This window comes from Trichomycterus rosablanca, chromosome 12, assembly GCF_030014385.1.
Source record: "Trichomycterus rosablanca isolate fTriRos1 chromosome 12, fTriRos1.hap1, whole genome shotgun sequence".
Classification (NCBI taxonomy): domain Eukaryota; kingdom Metazoa; phylum Chordata; class Actinopteri; order Siluriformes; family Trichomycteridae; genus Trichomycterus; species Trichomycterus rosablanca.
This window is the reverse complement of record NC_085999.1, coordinates 20,213,690-20,240,433: the sequence shown is the minus strand read 5'-3', so window position 1 is coordinate 20,240,433 and position 26,744 is coordinate 20,213,690. Positions and strand designations below refer to the sequence as shown.

At 37.7% G+C, this 26,744-nt stretch overlaps 1 protein-coding gene across 7 annotated transcripts; it reads right to left on the bottom strand.

The window, feature by feature from the left end:
• Nucleotides 1–671: 671 nt before the first annotated feature.
• On the bottom strand, nucleotides 672–25,220 carry ddx3xa (DEAD-box helicase 3 X-linked a). Of its 7 annotated transcripts, XM_063006005.1 has the most exons (22): nucleotides 25,102–25,220; nucleotides 24,778–24,956; nucleotides 22,164–22,209; nucleotides 21,976–22,023; nucleotides 19,057–19,116; nucleotides 17,452–17,523; nucleotides 16,173–16,349; nucleotides 15,944–16,079; nucleotides 14,533–14,652; nucleotides 14,346–14,445; nucleotides 14,113–14,248; nucleotides 12,058–12,155; nucleotides 11,829–11,927; nucleotides 11,587–11,747; nucleotides 8,631–8,775; nucleotides 8,407–8,551; nucleotides 8,081–8,131; nucleotides 7,087–7,268; nucleotides 4,611–4,728; nucleotides 4,317–4,470; nucleotides 4,113–4,228; nucleotides 672–3,491 (listed from the first exon to the last, which is right to left on the bottom strand). In XM_063006005.1, the coding sequence occupies exons 2-22, from the start codon at nucleotides 24,820–24,822 to the stop codon at nucleotides 3,400–3,402; spliced, it is 2,301 nt and encodes a 766-aa protein (XP_062862075.1). In that variant the 5' UTR covers nucleotides 24,823–24,956; nucleotides 25,102–25,220; the 3' UTR covers nucleotides 672–3,399. The 7 variants fall into 7 exon arrangements, with proteins under 7 accessions (XP_062862075.1, XP_062862074.1, XP_062862078.1 ...); XM_063006004.1 differs by lacking the exon at nucleotides 25,102–25,220 and having other exon boundaries at nucleotides 24,778–25,082; XM_063006008.1 differs by lacking the exons at nucleotides 17,452–17,523; nucleotides 25,102–25,220 and having other exon boundaries at nucleotides 24,778–25,082.
• Nucleotides 25,221–26,744: the final 1,524 nt, after the last annotated feature.

Sequence of the window (26,744 nt, the reverse complement as noted above, 5' to 3'; positions counted from 1 at the left end):
ATTACTCTACTACACTTTCAAGTAAATTTTTTGCTATGTAGAAATATCACTTCTACTAAAAACAGTGATTTATCAGGTTAATGGTGTTGGACTGCTATTTTTTTGAACACCACTGTAAATGTTTAAATACTGAAAATTTAACCCGAATCCAAACGTGCAGTTAAATTAAGTTCAATTTGATCAGCGCACTAAACTTGACCAGGTACTGTGACTGTGAATAACAAAGTAACTATCAAAAAAACTTCCAAGCTGTCTGAACTTCTCAAAGCTTCACGTGTGTGAAGCACAAACTACAAACTAAACTCTGTGAAGTCTCCTAACTAGGGCAACTGTTCCAGCCTTTTTCAACTTACTTGGGAGGGATGGTTTTTGATGGATGATGGTTGTCTGTGGGATAAGAGATCACAAGTGTTCAGCTTAGCTTTGCACCATTGCTTTTTATGCACGAAAATTCCTCCAGATTCCTTAAAACATTTAATGATATTATGCACTGTGGTAGGAGAAACATGCAAATCCCTTTTAATCTTTGAGGAACATTGTTTTTAAACCTTAAAATTTTTTTCATGCTTTTGTTGACATCACCTGTTTAAAATGACATCATTATTTAGTTTTTTGCCCCATCCCATTTTTTGGAATGTAAATGTTTAAAATAAAGACAAAAAGACATTGAGTTCAGGAAAGAATTTTATCAGATGTAAACAAACTTAAACCAGTCAAATTCTAAACAACTCCAAAGTTTCAGCCACACGATTAACAGCTGCTACGTGTTCTTCCCCATTTCTCCTACAACAAACATTTTTAGAAAACATGCTGTTTTGTACTTGAATTAGCATTTCAAACTTTAATTTTGGTAAAATCATACAATGACTGCACAGATGAGTTCTCTCATACAGTGCACAGCTTCTACGCTACTACAAAAAGCAAATACTAAATCTAAAGTGCTCTGGGGGGCTTTCAGAAAGGCTAGCAAGTCATAAGCTGTTGCTGTTTCTGCAGGGTATAAACTCAATTTTGCAAATAGACAGTAAGACTTTTAGCAACAACTATCACTTGCTAAGTGCCTGTCAAAGACCTAAACCCAGAGGCACGAAATATGCAAATGCAACACTAGAGAAGAACCACATGTGTAAGATTGCCTTGTGCCAGACATTCACTGAAACTAAACCTTAACAGAACAAAATTCAATTTAAAACAAAAATGCACACATTTGAGAAACTGGAAATGTTTGCACTAATACAATTAAGAACCTGTTGAGTTTTTTTAACTCTTTATTCCAAACCTTGGCATGTTTTTCTTCTATTTCCAAATTTGGTAGCCAAATCAACCAATAATTGTATAGAAATATGGCCTGTAGGCCGTAAACAGCTGTGGAAACTGACTCAGTCCAATATGTCTGAAACATTAAAAAGCTCACACTACCCCGAAGTATAGAAATTCCACGCATACAGGTGACATTCAACATTCAAGTGCCAGTGTTTTTGTACTGTCTTTTGGTCAAGTTTCTTTAAAATTTTAAAGAATCGCTTTGAGGCTTACAAAAATAAATATCTTTTTCAAAAAAGGCTTAATAAATTACACAAACTAGCAGCAAAAGTAGAATCTAGAAATCTGTGTGCAAAGAGCTAAATTCCCCCACTGCTAATCCCCCTGGTCCCAAATAAATCCTGGTAAATATTGAAATCCCTTCCCCTTTTGTAAACAAGCTGCGTTTCTACCACTTCATTTACAACATTTGGAAGCTTGAGGACACACACCCAAGACATTTTCTATAAAACTCTAGATGTGCAATTAAGAAACTTTGTAAAACTTGATGGGTACAACATACCTAGGCCTAGACCTAACTTAAGTAGCACCATTCATCATTAAAGTTCTCAATACTGTCAGTGCATCAGCTTCGGTTCATCAATTAAAAAAAATATATTCATATATGTATATATAATCAAGGCACAACACACATGAGAAAAAACTATTGCACTTAAAATGCTTTTTTTTCTCCTTCTCTCTAAAGCTTCCTTAATCTGTACAGGAAGCAGAAAGCTGGCACCCTGGCCAGGGGTTATTTCTTTAATCAGAGCAGATAAACTCCAGGAGGCAACAATATTAAAATGTTCAACAAAGTAAGGGAAACCTGGTGTTTGGCCACCACACAGTGATCAGAGCCCAACAGAACGCCCAACTCAGAAACCCTGGGCATATTTGTTAAAGCCTCAGACTGACCTCACAGCCAATTCTTTACATGTTTCCAAGGAAAATATGAGCCATGCATTTCAACGCAGCTTGAAAGAGAAAACATTTGTAATGACGTAAAGCCTGTGACAGAATTTCTCTCTTCTTGACCAAAAAACAAAACACTAGCATGTGTATATAATCAAAGAGTCCATGATAGAGAGGCAGGGTTGCTTTGGTACTATGGTCCATTTGAACTCGCCTTTAAAGTGGCAGGCACATTTTTGCTTCTTTGTTTTTTGTAATGAAACACTTTTCCCCAATCCATCTCTTTTTCTTAAAGGTGTTTCCAAAAAAACTAACGAAACAAAACAAAAAAAATTACAAAAAAACAAAAATGCTGCCCATTTAGAGTGGCTAGCATGTGGTACTTACTAGCTGCCATAACACTGTCAAGTCAATTAAAAACAGTGGAAGTAACAAGTTCCAGCACTCTCGGTCTTTAAATCTGAGTGCAGTTAACACTGAGTGTTTACCATTTTGTCATGACTATTTATCACAACTGAAATAGCCTTTCTGAAGACTACCATTTCCTTAAGAGGTGCCTACCCAGGATAGAGTGAGCAAAAAGTCAGAACTCTTTGTCCTTCATAACAAAGTTGCCACACATTGGAACCAAATGCCTCTGTGCTGGTTCCATGAGCTGTTAGTTCTATGGCCAGTAATAGGCCACATAATTCCCTGTGTCAATTTAAAGTTTAATCGGAATCGTGACTTATACCAGCTACATTCTGCTGATTGCCAAGGTTTGCTTAAGTACATACTTTTATATGTCTTACAACAAAAACAAATTAAGCTCTTGGCCAAGTTCATGTAAATTATAAAAAAAACTCTTATTTGAATGTAAAGGCACAGCACATTAACACAGAAATGATTCTCAGTTTTGTTTTACTAAACAAACCATAAAACAAAAAAGTGCAGTTTAGAACTAAGCCTAATATTTGAAATCAAGCATATAACTGAGTGTCTGTGTTGTTTTATGAATATAACGTGACTCTCTGTTCTGCCACAACTATTCAATCTTTTTAAGCTCCACTCAGAAGGCAGGCAGAGAATCACAGCGTGTGAATGTACTGTAAGTTCAGAAAGCTACACAGGGCGCAGAGTCTGGCTATGTGAACATGTGGTTTCCATTCAGCTAGTCTGGCATGATGAGCAACTGCACAGACACATTTAGTTGCCCCACCAGTCAACTTGGGTGTAGCTTCCTCCATAGTTCCCGTAACTTCCCCCATAGCCATCACTGACAAAATTTCCAAAAGCACCTGGGACAGAGAGAAGACAAAAGCATACATTATGGTAAATAAATACACTGAAACAAGCAATTGAATAAAGACTTCCCTTATACATACACAGGTAAGTAAACAATCAGTAGCAAAGCATATAAGTTTTGCACCAGACACATATTCTATTATTACTTAAGATTGTCAATCTGTCCATTATAAAACGGGTGGTAAACTTTTAAAGCAAGTTTTTTTGGGAACATTACTCCAAAATCATGTCGGTCATTATATCTGGGTAGAATTCATTTGGGGAGACTAATTAACTGTTTTACAGAGCATTTAGGATAAACAACCTGGGCAGAAGATAATTTTAAGGACAGGTGTGGTTCAGAGAAGGGACATAATTAAAAGCATATGGATATAACAGCAAAATTCACAAAAGTAGTACCTAGTTGTAGTAGTAGTCTAGTACTGTAATCTCATTATTTCCCGTTTAAACGTAGCATAGTATGCACTGGGTCAGTTGTTGACAACAAGAACCAAATACTGTTTTTAAATTCTTTTAATTTAACACTTAAGGTCTAATACCTTCTGACAAATAATAAATTAAGAACAGACCAAAAGCCTGTTTTACCCACATATAACGAATCAGTTGCACCTTACCCTTATTACCACCAAAACCTCGGTTGCCTGCAGCACTGCGAGCACCACGGTTGCCAAAGCTGTTGCTACCTCCTGGTATTTGACGATAATCTCTGGCTCCGAAGCCACCAGAAAACCTGCACACACAAAAAGCATCAAATCTCTAATCATAATAAAAAGTTAAGCACAAATGATTGAATAGAAGAAATAAATAAAAGTTTAAACCTCTTGGATCGGCCTCGGTTGCTGCTCTTGTGCTGGTGCTCAAAAGCCAAGCTCTCCAGCCAGGAAGGAACCTCCTGTTTAGCCTCCACCAGGATGTCCAGCAGATCTTTAGTGATGTTGCTGTTCTTATCATTGTAGAAAGAAGTGGCCAAACCTGAATACATGCAAGATCATATTTAAAATAATTATGATATCTTTAATATTGTTTTTTTTTTTATAATCATAATTATAAAAACAATATTGATATATTGTACCTAAAGTAGGTTGCAACCAATTCACATTCTGTAAACTTACCAAGATTTCCAACACGGCCAGTACGTCCAATGCGATGGACGTATTCCTCAATGTCACTGGGCAGGTCAAAGTTAATCACATGCTTCACATTGGAGATGTCAAGTCCACGGGCAGCCACCTGCAACATGAGAGGGTCATCAGTTCAAATGACTACAAATCCCTACTTTGCTGCTATAAATCAAATGTTGACAAAATATCACCTATCTAATTCTTGCTTGCACAAGGGCAGACATTTAACCAAAGTAACTGGAGATGCACAGTTTCAGGTAAACATTTGCTACAAAGAAACTGCCACTGAATATATGTGACCTATGTGAATATATGTGGAATGAGAAAATCATGCTACAGCAATAAATAGTCACATTGCCTCGGGAGTACTTGGAAATAATGAAATGTATCAAGAAATGCAACCTGAAACTATATTATGTATCGAGAAAGCCATACTTTAATTATATGCAGAAATGCAGTTTACTGGGTACAACCTCCCTTTAGATTGACAAAAAAACAAATGCTGTTGGCAGAAAAATCCACATACCAGCTAGGTTTTGACAAAACTGGATGCCAGGTCATTTGTGCCAAAAAGACTGTGATTAATGAAGATGGCAGAAAACCACTTCTATTGTTGAATAGGGGTGCATCAGTGCCCACAGCATGGGTGACTGTCCACATGTTTGTATCATCACAGTGTTTTAGGATTTTAGGGGGAACACATGCTGCCATTTAAGCAATGTCTCTTCTCAGGACACCCATGGTTATTTTAACAAGACAATGCCAGGCCTCATTCTGCATGTGCTACAACAGCATGGCTTTGTAGACACAGAGTCCATGTGCTAGACTGGCCTTTCTGCAATTCTGATTGGTCTTCAAATGAAAATCGTTAACGTTCCAGTCACAACTTGTGTGTTGCAGGCATTAAAGTTGCATATATATTTACAAATACAATTCGGTTTGATAATAAAAACATTGGAAATCCTTTCTTTGTACTTTTGTCAGTTAAATAAAGGTTGAAGAGCATTAACATTAATTAATTAAGCCTCCCATGGCTTCTCCTACAACTCCTATGCAGATGACACTCAGCTCGTTCTGTCATTTCCTCCTTCAGACACGCAAGTCTCAGCTTGTATCTCAGCATGTCTGCAAGATATCTCACAATGGATGTCGGCTCATCTAAAACTTAATCCCAGCAAGACAGAGATGTTGCTCATTCCTGGAGATCAGTCTCCAACCCAGGACCTAGTCATTTCTCTGGATGACTCCCAGATCAGACCATCTGATAAGGTAAGAAGTCTTGGTGTTGTCCTTGATAACCAGCTGACATTCTCTCTTCATATAGCCAACATGACAAGAGCGTGTCGGTTCCTCCTGTACAATATCAGGAAGATTCGTCCATTTCTCTCCAGGGAAGCTACCCAGATTCTGGTGCAATCACTTGTAATCTCACGGTTGGACTACTGCAACTCCCTTCTGGCTGGAGCTCCCATGTCCACGATTAAACCCTTACAGCTAATTCAAAATGCAGCTGCACGTCTGGTTTTTAACCAACCTAAACACTGCCACATCACCCCACTGCTACGTTCTCTTCACTGGCTTCCTGTAGCTGCACGCATTCAGTTTAAAACACTGACGCTTGCCTACAAAGCCAAAAATGGACCAGCCCCAAGCTACCTTCGTGGCCTAATCAAACCCCGCTCTGTACCACGCAACCTCCGAGCCTCTAGTCTTGCTCGACTTGATCCTCCACCCAGGACTCGAGGAAGACAAGCATCAAGGCTGTTCTCTGTTCTAGCGCCGAAGTGGTGGAATGAACTTCCTCTGTCTGTCCGAACATCTGAGTCTCTTGCTGTCTTTAAAAAACGATTAAAAACCCACCTTTTTACTAAAAAAAGGCACTTTGGTTCTAACAGGTTTTAGCAGATTTGTGTTCTTCGACTGTTTACCTAAACTTGAGAAATAAAATGTTCACTATAGAAGCACTTCTGTAAGTCGCTCTGGATAAGAGCGTCTGCTAAATGCTGAAAATGTAAATTAACAAGTAGTATATTCTTACAGCATTCAACAAACTGTCCCAACTTTTCTGCAAACGGGGTCTGTATAAATAAACTGTCCAGTAAGCTGAATAGCTGAGTTACACAAGTAAGGGCCTAGATCCCTTTGTTTGATTTAGTCTGTTTTATTAAGATTTTTACATCATGTTTTACACTATGGTTACATTCATGAAATCAAAGAGTCACAGGCAATTCTGTATCTCCAATTCACCTAACTTACAAGTCTTTGGGCTGTGGAAGGAAACCAAAGCTCCAAGAGGATAGTCACACAGACACGGACATGCATTTAGAATCCTTCCTCTGTGTTCTCATATCTAATTAAATATTATTGGAGACTTGACGAAGCTAACTTTATTTATAAACAGCATTCATGTACAGTCTGTGCTACTAGCATTCAACACACTTTTACAGAAGCCTTAGCAAATACTCACAGCTGTGGCAACCATGATGGGGCATTGGCCTGAGCGGAACTGGTGAAGCGCCTCTTCTCTATCCCTCTGAGATCGGTCACCATGGATGCTGGTACAAGCATATCCCTCATGGTACAGGAAGTTCTCCAAAGCATCTGCACCTTTCTTGGTCTCCACAAACACCAGCGTGAGTGAATCCTTGCCTGCACCCAGAGACACAAAGGTATAAGGTCTGCAAACTACACATAAGCAATGTGTTTTAATTGATGAGGACCTAAAAATAAAAGTATAATGGCAACCAAAAATGGGATTGCATATGTGAAATTTTCTCTGGTGTTAAACTGGGTTCAATGTTTGTCACAGTGTTTTCTTTATTGGGCATCAAGCAAAGCTTAATAAGATGTGATGCGAGTCAGGAGTAAACAAGGCCTTTGTCTAAAACGACTTTATTTAGTCCTTAGCCTTTTTTTGCCAGCAGCAACAGCAGCAGTGCTTAGATATGTTGACATGGAAACAGTGAATGATGAGGCTTTGCTACATGCTTTTGTGCAGAGTTGCAAGGGTAGGACACAAATGCCAGTTCAGCCAAACAGCCACTCACTTTTATATTTATCTGTTCAATGTTATGCTAGTAACCATGGAAACACAAGATCAAGGCCATTTTTAATTCTTTTTATAAGGATGTGTTACAAGAGTAAGCATTAGGCCTGGACGGAACATACCAAAATGAGTTTAAATGCACAACTGGAAAATGGGTTACCATGGTTAGCCATGATTTTTAGAGGCAACATCTAAATTGATGGAAAACTGGACACAACGCAAATAAATTACACACCAAAATATTTTTGGAGCAGACAATGCTTAAAAATAAATGTGAATGTCTGTCAGACAAGCATTCTGTCAAAAAAGATCAGTGTTTTTAAGCAGAAGAAAAAGGAAGGAGCTTATAGAGGACTGATGGGATATGAACATGTTTTATTATATGCTATTATTTAGCTGTAAACTAGACACTTACCTGGTCTCTCAGGAGTTTCAGTTGCACTTTCCTGAACCTCACTTGGAATGACTAAATAGAACCAAACCTCCCAGTAAACTTTATGCATCTTTAACCACCAAAATGTTTTTAAAAGAAAAAAAGAACTATCAATCATTCTTAAAACCCGTTAAGCAAATATATTACAGACTATATTAACTATTAGAATTCTGCAACAAACATTGAACCTTTAAATACCTTATTTCAACCATAAATGGCTCTTTGTTATCCAGTCTTTACATGAAAACATTCTACAAACATGGTTTAATGTACAGCCTACACCCTAGCATGGGAATAGATGGCTTTACCTGTGGCATTAAGCAGGTCCAGCAAGAATGAGCGTTTGTCACTCTCCTCCACCCAAACCACTTTCTGGGTGATGTTTTCAGAGGTGGAGCCTACACGACCAACCGCCAAAAAGATGTACTCCTCCAGAAAGTCACGCGCCAAGATCTGTAAACAAGACACATGGCTATAACGACTGCTTATATAGACAACAGTGTTGCTTCGTGTATCAGCTATAGCTGTGTACCTGAATCTCCTTAGGAAAGGTGGCACTGAACATCATGGTTTGGCGAACACCTTTAGGAGGCATGGTGTCCTGCTCCACTATACGTCTGATCTGTGGCTCAAAGCCCATGTCCAACATTCTGTCGGCTTCGTCCAGAACTAGGTAACTAATGAAGAAAATTTAGTCTTGTACAGATCTGATTATTCTTTATAATCTAAATTGATGAATACATTACACACACATCATTTATCTAATAATAAAAATACTATTCATAACCCAGCTAGGTAGGTAATGGGCTGTTATTTCAAACAAGGTATTAAATAAAGCCTTTGTTTTTAAAACACCTAAATGACACTGCAAAAAGGCACGTTATAAAATTTTCATTTAATTTACTATAAATGTAAGCATTTATACCAATAAGTAAAAAAAACTGCCATTTAAAGGGGAAAGCTTTATTAAAAATTATTAAAATAGTTTTGTTTTTATATACCTTAAAGAAAAATATGGAATTGTACATTATGATTTCTAGTAATGAAGTTACATAAAAAATCAAACCAGTCTTACCATGCCTTGAAAACCAACCTGATTTATGTGCAGTAATAATCCAGATTATCGACAGTAGTTGTAACCGATTTTTGACTATATTAAATTATGACCACTCTGCGACTGGCCAAAATCTTTCCTAATGTGAGCATGCTGAAATGTGGTTATAACTTCATGTAATTTGGTATACTAATTCCTGAAGGGTACTTGATCATATTAATATTGATATATTAATAATAAAAGAGAGCCAGATCCTTCCTGATCTGATCAAGGAGAGCTGGATAACCACACACCCTGTATCTATCGTATTTGCGACTGCTTCTTATTACTTGGCAGTGTTGGGTTCCCACACAGGTCAACCAGGGTCGGTGGCTCTGCCGAGATTCTAAATAGCAAGTTTGAACAATCAGAAGTGGTATGTTAGCACATTAGGATGCTGCATCACCAGACAGCCGTCTACTATGTTCTTTAAAAAAAAGTTAATGAAGAAAAAAAAAAAAAAAATAGCTAACTACAAATAAAGATAACATAACATTTAACATTATCCTCCTGGTACTACTCTAAACTAATCAAAACCAGAGCCATAATTTACATTCCTTGCATTTAGCAGACACTTTAATCCGAAGCGACTTACAGTATACAAGGTCTTAGAGCCTTGCTCAAGGGCCCAGCTTACTAGTCCAGTACCTTAACCGCTAGGCTACAACTAGGGCTGTCGCGCTAACCGCAATTTTGAAATATCGCAGTATAGACCAGCCAACCGCAGGGCATGCTGGACAACCGCAACGCCGCGATATTCACGTTTTTTCTTTCTTTCTTCTCCTTTTTTTTTATTGTTGCAGGTCCATCTTGTTTTATACGCTTACATTGGTGCGTAATAAATGTTAAATAAATTCATAATGAAAATGAGCTAAGAGCGACATTTTCCCGCAACCTGTTCTCATGCGTTGCTGCTGAGTGTCAGGCTTTGTGTTTTAAAATGTAAACAATCGCAACAGGAATTATAGGCAAGTTTATTAATGATTAAATTGAGTTCACACTCAATAAATACTTGTAATTTAGACTATATTTAAACAGCCTTGGCGAACTAAAACACTTAATGACGGTTAATATGGCATTGCAGCCTGCAGATTCTCTCTTGCTGGCTTGCTGGAATGATTTAAATGCATTTTTTCGTTGAATAAAAATGTATTGAAACGAATAATAACTTGAAACGTAGTATATATTGTTATGTTAATTATACCTACTAAATAGATGGTTAATAGTGGCGCAATAACCAGGCTAGATTTGCTTTGATCTCTAAAGTCGCATGCAGGTTCAGTACATCTACAGTGTATTAATGCAACGAGCACCATCAGAGAGAGTTTTAGTACCGAGGGGAACATCGCTATACCCCACTCAGATCCTCTCTAAAACACATCAGGTGAACATGTTGGTTCGTCTAGCGCGCATGATAACGCAGGTTTAAACTCTTACAGACTTTATTCTTTATTCTATTACCATATTTTGATTAGATGTGCATTTAAAATATTTAGCCTAAACACTTTTTTTTTGTTTCACAGTGTATATCTAACCTAGGCTAGAAGCTTATTTAAACCTTTTTTTAATAGAGAAAAGACGCACATCCCTGCTCTGTTCTGTATTTAACAATAGCCTAAACACGCATTTCATTGGTCTTAAAGCTGTCTCATCTTTGTCATTATAAAGCAATAATATATCGAATCATAGCCTAACAATAAAGCTTGTTTATATAGCTCTAAAATCCAGATCAATTAAGTAATTTTCAAAAACAACAAAAAAATGGCGATATAACCGCATACCGCGATATTGAGACAGTCTGAATACCGCAAGGGGAAATTCTGTCACCGCGACAGCCCTAGCTACAACTGCCCATAATGAGACAATAATGTGCCAATGTTTTAAGAATCTTATGCTTTTTAGGTATTATTATTATTACAACTATTAGTTGTAGTAAATGCTTGTGTGACCAGTGTGTCTTTTTTAATGTTTTGCATTTAGGCTGGAAATGTACACTGATTTAGTAAGAAGTTTATTCCACTTTCTGGTTGCAGTGGAGAAGTGATAGGTTCAACAAAATATACACCAAGCTTGTAGGCCCTACTGCATGTTGCCAGGTGTGAGCAGAACAAAGCGTGTTTGCTTATGATTGTGTAAGGGTGTTACAGCTGGGCTGTAAAATTACAGCCCTCCTACTCCATCATTTTAATCCTGCCTCCATAGACTGAACCACCTTATAGCCACCCAGTGGGGCCATGGCAACAGGGGCATACAGACTGTGAGTGGCATGAAGACATAAAAAAAAATCTTTCATTTTTCGAATAAAATAGCCACTTTAAAGACTTCTAAATCTATTTCACTGACAAGTGCATAAAACCACAACTGTAAGTTCTTCATGTCCAGATAAAACACTCACTTGCAATAATCCAGCCCAACCTTTCCCCGCTCCATCATGTCCACCAGACGACCAGGTGTAGCCACTAACAAGTGGCATCCCCTCTCCAGATCGCGGATCTGCTGGCCAATGTCAGCTCCTCCATATACCACACATGGGCGCACCCTGGAGCGGTATGCAAACTACAGTAAAAACAGACCGTTAGCAATGAGATTTCCTAATCAGCCAGTAGCTACAAAAAGTTAGCAAATTGCTACACATACTTTTCTGGCTTCATCATAGATCTGAAGAGCAAGTTCTCTGGTTGGAGCCAGAATCAAAGAGATGGGGTACTGTTTACGCCGGCCATATTTTCCATTCTCCTGTTTTAAAAAAATGTGGTTAGGATAGTCATTGTAACTTCCTGATAATATTTATATTCTACGATAAAATATTTGGAAACAAATGTCTTTAAGTGTAAAAAATGTGAGTGGTCAAGAAAATTTTAAGCACCTGGCCACTGTTTTTAGAAGCCTGTAGAGCCTCTCCTGGCCCTTCGGTGTAGATCTGACTTAACACTGGGAGCAGGAATGCTGCAGTCTTTCCAGAGCCTAAGTAAACACAGCACGTGAGTAATGAAGCACATCACCAAACCACTTATCACATTCACAGCCACTCATGGGGAATGAGTATGCATAACACCACTATCAACCATATGCATAGACATGAAAATGATGCTAGCCAACTACCTACAGAACAGCGTTCATTTAAAAATGTTTACTAAGGTCTCCAAGGTGGAGTATACACCATAGAGACATGCATGTAGTTTAGTATAAAATGGTTATTAGTAGAGATGCATGAGTACCGATACTAGTATCGGGTATTAGCCCGATACCGCGCTCATTAACTCGTACTCGCAAACGAGGCTCCGATACTAAACATCCGATACCTTGTGCCTAGTGCACGTTGCTGCGTTAACGCAGGGATTTTCAACCTGTGGGGCGAGTGCCTGACCGGGGGGGCGTGACATTGCAAGATTTTTTACTTCTAAAACTAAAAAAGGGCCTGTGGTAGCCTAGTGGGTAGGGCTTTGGGCTATCAACCGGAAGATTGGCGGTTCAAATCCAGGCTCTGCTATGTAGCCACTGTTGGGTCCTTGAGCAAGGCCCTTAACCCTGTCTGCTCCAGGGGCGCCGTAAGTTGGCTGACCCTGCGCTCTGACCCCAGCTTCCAACACCAGCTGGGATATGCGAAGAAAGAATTTCATTGTACTGTACATCTGTATATGTATATATGACAAATAAAGGATATCTTTCTATCTTTCTTTCTTTCTAAAGCAATTAATTTTTCACCCACGGGAGACAGACTGAATTATTCTCACTGACCACGCTCACACGCACGTTTAATGTTATTTAGTTCCATTTGAAAAAAAAAAAAAACCTTCAAAATAGAGCTAACAGCGAAGATAACCGGTTACAAAAGCAGCGACCGCCGTTATAGGACGTGTGTGTGTCTTTAATACTCTGTTCACAGTGTCGATACAAGTGATTCAGGAGTCGACTCATTTTAAGCTTCTTTTCTCAGTCATCTCTCCGTGTTTACTGTTATAATAAATGATGCGGTTGTAAATAAACACCAAATACTACAGAACATTTTGTGTGACTCGCTTACATTATAAAGCTCAGGCTTAATTATACTGGTTATTACCACAGAGCGGGAGCCGACTCAGAGTTGTTTACGATTTACCGAGGTGAACCACGAATGTATGTGCTGATAGAATCGGCTCAGATGGGATCGGACTGTATTATCCTTTTAAAGTAAATATTTCAATCAGCAGAATCGCATCGCATGTATGATGTGCACAACGTTAATTATGTGCTTTTATTAATGAACGTTAACGTTAGCTTGTCAGAAGCTTTCTCAATGATGTCTGTGCGGTGTTTTTTTTTTTTTTTTTTTACAATTAGTGATGGCAACCCAAGCAACTGTTCCACTGCACTATTTTACACTAAAAACTACACTATTCCATAATGCTCCAGATTGCATCATTCTAAATAGGTATCGTTATCGGTGAGTACAAAAATACATGTACTCGGTTGGGAAAAAATGGTATCGATGCATCCCTAGTTATTAGACACTGAAAAACAGTCAGTGTTTGACACATGTTGGTTATACTAGGTCAAACTTTAAGTACTTTATGTAATGTAGTACAGTGATGATTGTTAGGCTAATTGGGGCATTTTTTAATTCAAAATCAACACAGTGATCACTATGGTCTTATTTATGACCATATATATTGTACTGCAGAGTGTTTCAGCCCACTTGTTTAAATCGCAGGGGAGCCACCAAACTGGCCAAGCAACCACACAAACATAACTGGCAGTGTTTAAGAGAGGGACGGTTGCATGGGGTCTCTACACGGTGCGATATGCAATCTCTGGGACTGGTCCGGGTGCCTGGAACTTAGTTTAAATCTATGTATGCAATACAGCTCTGTGTGGGAACCCAACAAATTCAGTGGAAATTCTACATACAGTGTCATGTGGTAGGTCCTGACAACTTATTTACCTGTTTGAGCACAGGCCATTAGGTCCCTCTTTGACTTGATAATGGGAATGGCATGCTTCTGCACTGGTGTGGGACGGGTGTATCGGCTTAGAGTTATATTACCCATGATGATTTCACCCATGTCAACATCATGGAACTGAAAAGCATGAACATACAGCAAACCATATAATAATTCAGTTTTTTTAAAGGATATTTCATGCACATTTTTAAAAAAAGCTTACTGTTAACCGTACATTATCGATAGGGCCAGGGCAATTGTTACCAGTGGCCTCAACAGGAATGTCATCATATTTCTCAAAGTTAATCCCCGTATTGCTTGTAGAGAACAGCTCCCTAAGTAAGAGAATAAAGACATAGTTAACGTGGCAGATATTCTTATTTAGATATGACACATTATTCGGGATAGGTTGTTGTACATACTGTTCCAGACGTTCATTAGGTGGGATAGGCTTCGACCAGTCATCATCATCTCTGGACTCCTCTACCCAACGACTATTTCCCATTCCACCTCCTCCACTTCCAAAGCTGCCACGATCAAACCTAATCAAAGACATTCTCTCAAAATTGGCACACTAGCATTTGAGACTGCTTGAGACAAAATACTTGTATGAATGTATGAAATTATAAAACAATATCCTAAAGCTGTATATGTTTTATTTATTTGGTTTTCAATTTGTATGATATTCAAGTCTTGCTACAAGTTGCTCAGAAACACTGTAAATTAAATCTGTTCAGACCAAAAAGAAATTTTTGGACAAAAACTGGCACTGTTTAACTGAGTATTAAAGCAACCGTCTAATGAATTTCTTTTATACATTACATGTGTGTTATTAACATAGAGCATAGATGTAATACATAACGGCGCACAAACATAGTGTCTATCAGACCTTTTAATGACTGGATCACTGGTGTCCGCTTTCTGGCGTCACTGAATCACATCAGTGTTTTCACAACTGCCCTTAGTCTGGTTAAATTGGACTCTGGCTAGTGTTTCCCCTTGGTGCGAACACAGTAGTCACACTTGGGTACAAAACAGCCACAATGAGACCCTTGTCAACGTGCCCTATAAATAAGTTTGGCAATCTTTTGAAGTATTTTCACCTGGTATATTGCCCAGATAATTACCACAGCTATTAACAAATGCAATTTCTACCTTTGTTTCATGTTTAATTGCATAGAAATATGAAGTATTGCAAAATAGTACAAATTTTCTCTCTTGCTTCCATCTTAGACACGTGAGACCAATATGCAGAGTAAACATTCTCACATGGTTTGTTGTGATGCATTTTGGTGCGTCTAGATTTAAAAAGAAAAAGAATCAAGGGTAAAATGCTCCAAGCTAATTAACTCCACAGATTTGGAAGTAAATAAACTATAGATGTAAAAACACTCTTTAATTTTAATGTCCAACCATCTCAAATCAACTTACAAATGTTTAATTCGATGCTAGTTCCTTTAAGCTATTTTATTGCTATTTTATTCTAACTTTCATTTGATTTTTTTTCTCATTGTCCTTTTATCTCAGAAGGTCCTTTACTGTACTTTTTAATTTGTTTTTATATAAATTTAATTTATTTTTAAATCTTGCCTTATTGATTTTTGAATTGCCTTAATGGCTGAATTTTATTTTAACTTTTTTAATCTGTGTGTAATTTGATCCACTGCACTGTAAATGAGAGTCACCCTCAACGTATGTCCAAATAAAGGTTAATTGACAATGACAGCAACTGTAACACCAGTTGTGCTGAACATAACACAAAGTGATACATAACAAATAAAAAAATGACACACTGTTCTTCTCTAACATTTCTCATTAATGTTTCTGTTTTACCTTCCTCTTGATCCTGTTCCTCTGTCATTAAAGAAAGCAGACTTTCCTCTGTCAGAACGTCCACCAAAGCTGGAGTAGGCATCCCTGTTTAAACCCGCATTCCAGCCGGCATCTTTGTTTTCGAAGCCACTGTAATCTACAAGATTGCATTTAGTTTTAAAACCTGGACACAAGCAATGTAAAACAAAGCCGTAAGTTTTAAAAGTTTTGTTAAGTTATACAAGCTCACTTGTGTTTGGCATGGGCGGATTAAAGGTACCACCACCCCTAGTGCCACGGAAGCTGCCACGTCCACTTCTGTCATTGCGAGGAATGCCACGTCCGAAGTTTGCACCTCCGTTCATTCGATTGTCATGGTAGCCATTAACAAAGCAATTGGCGCGAGTGGCATCCCATCCAGGAGAGTCTTCCAGAAAGAGGACAAAATGTAAATCAAAACAAGCAATTAGAATGAATGAAATTTAATAGGAGACATTTGGGAAAAGGTAGCAGAAAGCCAAGCCCACACAATCAGTTTGTCTTTACAGGTCTAACTGAGAAACAGTAGTTGGCAGAAAGCAAGTGTTAGTATAAACAGTGATTCAAGTGACCCATATAAAAAGACACTATTACCCAGATAATTTAAATATTGGCACAAAAAGCATCAACATACCAGCTTTGCCAAAACAGACCCTTATTGCCTTCCATACAATGCTACTCTGTTCAAAGACTAGAGGCAGGTGGGTCAACCAAGTGATGGAAAACCATGAACAGTAACAGCTCAAATTTGGCATACATGCTGATCACCAACCAAAAACATCCAAGAAATGGCATGTCATGTCACATGACATGCCGCATACTACACAAGTATGCAGAATACTTATTCCCATTGGGGTACCGCTGTCTTTCATGTGCAGGAGAGTCTTGGTATTGGGTGGCACCTTCACTGTAAAAATTAAGTATCTTACAAAAGGTGCCAAATAAGGTAAGCTTTTCCATGCTGTAGGGACATGAGGCCAACACAGTACTTTTACCTTTCGTGGGTTAAAATCATTTAAGAAATCACCATTTATCATGAACACCAAGCTTTCAGAACAATGCGAATTAATAAGGTAAAAGTCAAGTACGACAATTTGTTAAAAATCTACAAAACCTTAAATAAATAAACAGATAAACATTCAGAACCGAAGCGTATGCTGCAAATTTAGTACAGTTGAGATTCAATGACTGAGCTTGAAAGAATGTTTGAAGGGTTTTACTGTCACAATAAATGAGGCAACTTCTATAATTGTGTCCTTTAAACAAATCCCCACATTTGGATTTATGAGCGAGTTCACTGATAATTCATTAAATTCAGTTAAGCATGCAGCAAAAGCAAGCAATCCAGTCATAGTATTACAGCAAATTAGTCTGCAGTGTCTATTAAATTATTCAAAAAGTTCCAGTCATAATGCTGTGACTGATCACTGTGAGTAGTGACTGTCAGCATGAGGGCTAAGTAAACACTGCATTGGCACATGCGGATATACCACATCTTTCTGGCCAGCCACCACTATAGGTGTGATAGAAGGATAGCTCCTGGACTGGAGGTCCTGGGTAACCTGAGCAGAAGCATAGGGCAATGAATTGCAAATCTTTGCTTTGAGGATGTTTTTATTTTTAAAAAATCATCATCATGTACTTACAAACAGAAAAATCCTAAATTAGCAATAATGTAATTAAACTTATATAAACACTTAAGTACTCTGTTATGCATTAATTATATTATAATGTGCAACCATTATTTTGCATCCTATCATTTTGTACTTTCTCTCCAGATCCTTTAGATTCCTAAATGCATACTTGTAGATTCTTCTCTTCTGCTAATTCCTTAACATAATCTGGGGATTAGGTCAAGAGACTAAGATAACTACGTATCCCAACTAGTTCCCAAGGTCTTTGGAAGAAAAACAGTCCCAGTGAAGATTTCAGTAACATCTGGAAAACTGTATGTGATAAGTTCATGGGTCTTTCACAGCAAATGGTTTCTGATGGGTGGTGTTTGATTATAGTTAGGGCGACGGCTGTTTGCATTTCCTTGTCTCACCACCTGAACCATCCTCCTTACTATGCATCCAGTCAATATAGACAATATAGCTTCTTTCAGGTAGTATCTTCAGTTGCTTTACACTTCATTAGTCTCCTAGTTCTTGTAGCAAATTTCTAATTTGTGCCACTAAACCACCTGTTGCACATTAGTGTATTCTCTGGTCTCTCTGTGTTTGAAAAGTAAGAAAATTAGGCTTGTGTAACCTCATATCACAATAAAACCGTCATGGATGACCATTTAAGGACTAAGTCTACCAAAGTTAGTCAAATTTTAGACAAATATGAATAAGTATATACTTCTGTTAGATTTAGACTTTCTAAAAGTGGCAACAATAGTGGCACACAGATTTAAGGAAAATAATATTCCTGTAAAAATGTCTTGATTCTTTTTTAATCATTGTACTTAAAAATAATCTGCACTTTTTAATATTTTAAAATATCAAAAAGATAAGCGATAAAGAATTATCTTTACCTACTTATGCTTCTTGAGAGCTAAAAAATCACTATGTTGCACTTATCAATGTTGTCTGGCCTACAGTTCCGCCATTTAAATGGCTGCAAGGTAGCCTGGCTCAAAAAGTAACCAAACAAGGTCATTAAGGTAGTGGCATTCATATCACTTTGTAAATAGAAATAAATCTCTAGCAAAGTGGTCAGAAAGAAAGACAGATGAACTTGGCTTATTATTACATAGTATTTAGTACATAGCACATGGTTTGGAACACAGCAAAGTTTGAAGACATTGAAAAAAAGGTAAGGAGACACCATAGTAAACACAGACTTGACTGATAGGAAAGATACAGACAGAAACACAGGCAACTAGAGCTGATAGCCAAGTATGAAGAGCAGATATCATATCTCCAACAAAAATATAAAGAAGTTGCTTGAGTTAATGTCCTCTGTATTCAGACCACTGACTATGCCCAATAAACCTATTAAACTTTTTTTTTTGGCCCCTATACATTGGCTCTTGATTTGTAATCAAACTTTCATGCATTTACAAATGAGCAGAGCACCTGCAGCAAAAGCTGACAAAGCAAACTTACAGCTCAGTACTGGTGGCATTGAAAAACCGCTCTGTCTATTAGAGGAATAAGCATTTCCTGCTGTAAAAAAATGGAAAAGCAGTACAAGTAAGAAACATAATTTAATCATTGTATCAGTCTATCAAACAAGTCCTCACACTGATGTGAAAGCAAGAGCCAAAAAGAAAACCTTACCCAAACAAGAGCACTGGTCATTGCTCACATTAAACTTAAAAATCCCCAAAAAACAACAAGTGTCATTTTGGTAAGTAGCTTGGTGTTACACTTGAACATAGTTTTATTTTTGGATAATTCTATCATCACAAAAATGTTACATTAACTGATCAGTAATTAGCTAGGTTAACTTCATAGTAATTCGTAGTGCTCCTGCCCATCAAGAGACAGGGCAGTTCTTAACCTTGGGGCTCGAACCACTTGTAAAGACACCTGAGATTTTTAATAAATTAATTAATAAAAATAAAAACCCCAAACATTAAGAGTTTTTGGCAAACATATAAGGTACACATAAGGTATATTTAAAACCATAATTACTTATTATACTAGTTATAGTTAGTTATATTATAAAATATTTGCAACTGTAACTACTAATTATTGTTAAATTAATTCTTCTGTAAAAAAAAACAAAAAAAACTTTTGCAATGTCCTCTTTTTAACAAAAAACAAAACACCTGTTTTTAAAAGTAATATGGTGCCCAGGTGCACAGTGGGATATTCCACTAGCACACCAGCACTGGAATTCTAAACTCTCAGAGTTTGAGTGTCAGCTTTGCTTCCAGTCAGCTGGGCACCCCCTAGCAGGCACAACTGGCAGTGCAGCAGACAAAATTGGCCACTGGTCTGTTGTGTGGGAAAAGACCGGACTGAATAAAAAAGGTAGGGTCTGCTGTGTAAGGACCCTGGTTAGAAGCCCAAGAGGCCTGTACAGACGTGAAGGAACATGAATATTAGTGCATGAGTAGTACTGGCCTCACACACAAATTCACCAAAGTATGGGCGAATAAGAAGGGGTGGGTGAACTGCACACTTGTCGGAGGGAGGTAATTGGGGTCTCCAGCAGCGGAAGACTAATTGACTATGTTAAAATAGAGAGAAAAAGGGGGGGGAAATGCATGAATAAAAAATATATAATATATATTCTTAAACTCCTAAAAGTAAAACATAAAAACCCAATTTAAACAAAATTTGGGACATTTTGTAAAGTGCAATAAAACAAGGACTCTGATTAGTTAACTCTCTTGAATCTTTATTTACCCGACGAAAATAGAAAGAAACGATTATCAGTATATTAACTGATCACTGCATTGTGTAAACATTTGATGCATGCAACACACTCCAAAAAAGTTTAGACAGGGGCAAAATATATTCAAGTCACAATATTTTACAACAAGCAGGTGAAGTGGTAACAGGTGAGGCTCAGTCTTTATAAGCAATGCTGGGTCATGGCTCACAATTTTGTATAAAACTTCAGGAGAGAATTGTCAATCAGTTCAAAAATTACATTTATCAATGCAATATCGCAAATAATTTAACATTTCACCATCTACTGTTTCTATATTGTGAAAAGATTTAGGGAATCTGGAGGGATCTCAAGTCAGTTAAGGAAAAAGCCAGAAACCACTGCTCAGTGAGCTCAAATTTCAAGCTTTCATATGGCATTGCATTAGAAAACGTCATGCTACTGTAATAAATATAAATATAGCCACATGGGCTGAGGAGTACTTCAGAAAACCGTTGTCACTTAACACAGTCCACCCCTGCATCAAAAAATGCAAACTGAAACGCTATTGCACAAAGAGAAAGCCATAAACCAATTCTATAAAGAAATGCTGCAGAGTTCTCTGGGCCCGAGATCAGAGGGGCTCAGATGGATCGAAAGCCACTGAAAATGTGTGCTGAGGTCAGATGAGTCCACGGTAAAGGTTGTTTTCAGGAAAAACGGAGATCGAGTTCTCTGTGGCAAAGATGCAAAAAACCATCCAGACTGTTACCGGTAAAAGGCACAAAAAACAACATCTGGGGTCATATGGGGGCACATCAATGCCCATTGCATGGTTGACTTACATACGTGTGAAGGTACCATTGACGCAGAGGTATATATTGGGATTTTAGTGAAACACATACTGCCATCAAGACATCTTTTTGCGGGAAGTCCATGGTTATGTCAGTAAATTGATGACAGGCAACATTCTGTATGCGCTACAATAGCAGAGATTTGTAGACACAGAGTGCGTGTGTGGGTCCTCTGTTAAAAAAATTATGGCGCAGCATGACCATTATGTATGTAATGTCAACCAAATATTCCACCTGCAAAACTTTTAGCAGTTAAATAAAGAATCAAGAGACTTAACAAATTACAATGATCACAACAAATCTTCTGAAAATGGGGTTTGCATTTAAGACAGGTCATTATGAATACAACATACAAGTTCAAATAAAATGAAGACTAAACTATCAGTTAGCTGTTGCAGCCCTAATAATAATTAAATAATTGATTACATAAGTGTTTTTTTAATTACACTTTGCTGTACTTGATTGAATCTGAAGGTCGCCCAATCAGCTACATTAAATATTTTCCTTTGTATAATATGTATATAATTTTAAATAAAATTGTGTTTTTACTTAAATAGGAAAATTACTTAGCCAATATTTTGTGGAATGTGCACTTTTTATAGTAATACACTGAAATAATAAGGTTACAGATTTAAAATTGTGGTGAGGTCATAAAAATTGAGCCCCTGAAATGGGGTCAAGGGCCAAAATAGGCAAAGAACTAAGTTACAGAACCACGCCACAAAAATCATAGCATTTGCACTTGTTCTTCTCCAAGAAAATGAGTATTTTTTATGTCATCAGTCTGTAGTCCTTAGCTAAATGAAAGGAGTACAAGATGAACATACAGTTGTTAGTGAAAACACTTACCATTTTTAGCGACATCTTTATTTCTCAAGTGAGGTGGAATGTAACGGCCTGGAATAAAAAAACAAACAAAATATCTGGTGTAAAACCGAAGTTTTAATCCTGCCCACAAAAACCACATCATTAACAAAAACAGACATTTGTTCTGAGGTGAAATGCACGTGAAGTTAAAAATGTAAGGGAAAACTTACTGCCTGTGCCTCCACCATCTGCAGAGTTCAAGTCTAGGGCAGAAAGCTAGAAAACACCAAATTCATCATCAGTCACTAGTCAACATGGCTGTGGATAAGACTACTGATTTACTTTCAAAACTTCTTTCCATTTATATTTCATGTTTTACCACCCCTTTATCCTGGTCAGGGTCATGCTTGGTGCATTTCTTCTGAATTGCTGGTGCAATGCAGCAACATACCCTGAACAGGAGGCCGATCCATCCATATTCAACTCCTATTAAATATTCCTGATTTTAACTCCTAGAACTGCTAGAACTAGTTAGGTTACAATATGATTAAACCACTGTGACTTAATAACCCTCCTTAATTTGCTTTAACTGTAATGTGTTGTATAAACACCACCCAGAGATGTTTAATGTGTGTTGCCACCATGGAGCAGTCACTAAAGCTGAGAGCGGATAACTTCATTGCACCAAAGGGAGAATGGGTATAAAATTTCCAAAACCTTGAACATCCCTAGAGACAACAAATCTGTCTGGCTATTAGAGAAAGCCCAAAATTCCATCCAGAGTCCTTAGCAATCTCATCAGGACAATAAAAAAAATTAAACTTCCCATGTTCCTGAAAGAGACTTACAGGATGACATGACAAAAACTTGGACAAATGTCAGTAGCAACCAGTGGTCTGCAGAGTTTTGGGAGTGAAGAATCCACAGTGGAACTGTTTGGTCATATAGATCAGTGGGTTGTCTGGCACAGAAAAGACAAAGCTTATGTCCAGAAGAATATGGATGGTCCCATGGTCAAGCATGGAGGTGCATCAGTGACATGGGGATGTTTATCTGCTAAAAGAACTGGCAATCTTGACTGTGTGACTAGAAGCATTACAGAATTAACACAGTATTGTGAGTCCTTATACCCACTGTGGTGATCCCAAGCACACTTCCAATGCTGGTCACGTTATTGAGGCATGACCAGCTTAGCAAGACTAAGTAAATAAGCAAGGAGCAGCACTGGTAAATGCAACATCTGCTCATGCAGCACACGTTTCCATCCGCTAACGTGTCATCAACCAATGATAGTAACCAATCCATGCAATGTTTAAAAATTGTGTGTAAGTTTATATACGTGTGTGCAAGTAGATAATCGCTTAGTAAGATGAGCTTTATTTAATAACTTGGCTTTGATTTGATGGTCTGGATTGTTTGCCGAAGAGAACAAAATGGTGGAAGTGACATTCTGTTAAAGTGAGCGGAGGAGGCAGAACTCGGATGCGGCCTGTCGTACTGATCCTCTCGATGAAAGCAGTTTACCATTGGTTCTGCAAATCGTCAGCTGGCTTGTTGTTTGCTAAGCCGATGCGTTTCCTGAATACAGTTTTAATACCTGCGCAGTTGCAGCGCAAGGTGCGACTTACAAAGTACGTGGGCCTCGAAGTAAACACGATCATTAACACCGCATTACATTTATCTTGATTTGCATACACGCGTATTTCCCCATTATCAAGCAGACCGCAAATGTAAACAACTGCAGCGTGTTTACTGGATTTACAGAGGAAATCCAGTTTCCATTCTGGACAACAACAACAGACACAGGGCATGCTAAAGCAAGGCTGCTGCATTTCTGTCTGGTTAGGTACCGAGTTAGAAAGCAAAACCAAAAAGGTTTTTCTAGTATTTTAATGATTAAACTGGTCATCTTGATGACTATAAATCAGCCAAGTTTTATCCCTATTTTAAACAATCTGTAGAAAACTGGACTGGATTCTACACTGCACTAAAACGACTCCATATTTAAACGCAAACAGGCAGGTCTATCCACATTAACCGAGCTAAAAATAATTATTAAAATTACTAGCAAAATATACTTACGAATACCATAACTATATGCAACCAGGTAAAGCGTGTAAGAAGTTTGTGATATTATAGCAATAAACGAAAGTGGAATTATAGCATTAGCTAACCTTAGGCTCCATAATGACGCAGTTCTCCGAGGAAACCTAAATTGTTAAACGTGTATGTATTTAATTTATGCGCTTTAACTCTTTATACAGGCCTAAAAACACTTATATGCAAGACACATTCTAAATCTAAATGCAGCCAAAAATCAGTTTTCCTGTCAATGTAAATGTAAAGACAACTGAACTGTTTTTGCTGCAACAGAATTCTTTCTTTTCTTAAGAACATTAACTGAAAACGATTCTTAATTAGTGTCTATATATAAACACACACATGCATTATATATATATATAATAGTTAATTATAGTTAATTATATATATATATATAATTCTGAATGTACATACAGTATCCTGAAAGCTGTCTGTACACTGACAGGACTGAAAAACATACTCATGTTGATTCCCGTTCTTAAAATTCGTTAGACGCACAAAACTAACCATGATAAATCAGCAGTTCACCAACCAAAGCACCAGCAGTCAAAAATACAAATGCACTTTGAAACGATTACTAATGTACTTTGTGCATGCTGTTTAGTTAAAGCAGTGTGCCTGACCTACTTACTGGAAAATATGACACCCTACCGTTACTAAACTAAGCTAGTGAAATGTTGGCTAAATTCGATGCGGGGAAAAAAACAAAGTAGGTCCAATAATGTACAGAAAACTCACACTTACCTGCTGATCTAGACCGTGTGAATTGTCGACGACCACATGACTCATAACTAAAGAAACTAGTGAGGAGGATCACTCCTGTTCACACAAGATCTTCTTTGTTAGCACGCCTGCTAAGCAGCTAGCCGAAGTCTACTCTACAAACGACGCGTCACCTCGATTTTATTCTCCTAAAAAACAAACTGCAACGAATACAAAAGAACAAGTCAACAAAATTATCCAATAGGCGTTTTTCTAAATCTTTGGTAACTATACAATTGCAAGTTTAGTTTGACAATTGATAACTAGCAGTATCTATATATACAGTCTACTTCACACCACCAGCACCTTGCAATTTTCACTACGCCAAATAGAACCCGAATCAGGGCCGAATATCGCGAGATTTCATTGCCTACGGGTAGATAGCTATAAAACTTATCGCGAGAATACAGTGCCCGGAACAGCCGAAGTTCTAAATAGCGTAAGCGTTAATATTTATAACGCAATAAACTGTCAATATCGTGTGTCCCAATATTTTTAAAAGCATCTGCAATTAAGCGTGGGAAACATTTGTAATATGTATGTTAGCATGTTTATTAGTCATAAATGTAGTCTAGTCATAATAATAGACACTTTCTGCCAGAACTAAAAATACAAAAGCTGCCAGTCACATGTCAATAAAGGTTATGTGATCCATGTCCTGATCAAAATTTTAAAAAAAAATATGAACGATGAGCCTGACCAAGTAAATCAACAATAAAATTATTTATTTTCAAGAAAATGTGTGTTTTTTATTTTAACTGGCAAAGAGCTTCAATCTTAACCCAACTGAGATGTTGAAACGAAATGCTCAAACAAAAATTTTTAGTAATTTGAGTTGCCATAACAATGCAAAATGGTTATCACGTTAGGCAATAAATAAGTAAATAGCTTACGTAACTACTTTACTTTTTTACTTTTCAGTTCACAAGGTTATAGCGAACACAGTCATGGACAATTTAGTGTTTCCAATTCACCTCACTTGCATGTTTTTGGACTGCGGGAGGAAACCGGAGCACCCAGAGTAAAGCCATGCAGACATGGGGAGAACAGGCAAACTCCACATAGAAAGGACGGACCGCTCCACCTGGGGATTGAACCCAGGACCTTCTTGCTGTGAGGTGACAGTGCTACCCACTTAGCCACCGTGCTGCCCTGTTTACATAATTTAACTTATTATTATTTATTAATCCTCAATTCACAAATGTCAGACGGTATAGAATATCTTTCTAACAGCATTGTTTGTAAGTGCTTTAAAAGCATCACTGGCTAGAAGGTAAATCACCTACATACAGGAATGTTGCTTATTCTGTTACATATTTATTGTTTCAGTATGAAGAGAAGAGAATTGAAGAGAATTGTTTGCTTGAAACTGAAAAAACATGGTTGCAGGTGGCACAAAGCCTATACTGGAAACACCAAAAATGCACCTTGTACAAGATATTAATCCATCATAGGGAACTAAACACACTCACCGACTCACACTCTGGGGCAATGTACAGTAGATTAGTCCTTTCCCCAACTTGCATATTTTGTGATGCAGATAGAAACCCTCGATATAGCCTACTACATACTACTTGCATACTGATTGGGTCCCAAATCAGTATGCAGCATACAGTATGCAACCAGATAATGGGATGACTTACTTCTCTGGCCAAAATTTTTAAAACACGACCAGAGCTTTCTTTGTGGGGTAATGCATCTTGTCATGCAACCTGACCAGTTTCGACATGCCATTAATAAAGTGGGTGGAACCTTTATACGTTTGTGTTCCCAGTAGTTCAGTTTGCTTCTGTCACATACTTGATACTACAGTACACAGCTTACTGCTACAGGGACCAGTATGCACTATACAGTATATATTAAGTTCAGTTTGCAGTATACAGTATTTAATGAGCAATTCTGAACACAGTCATGCTCTCAAGAGCTCTATCTCCTTCTTTCCTGCTATC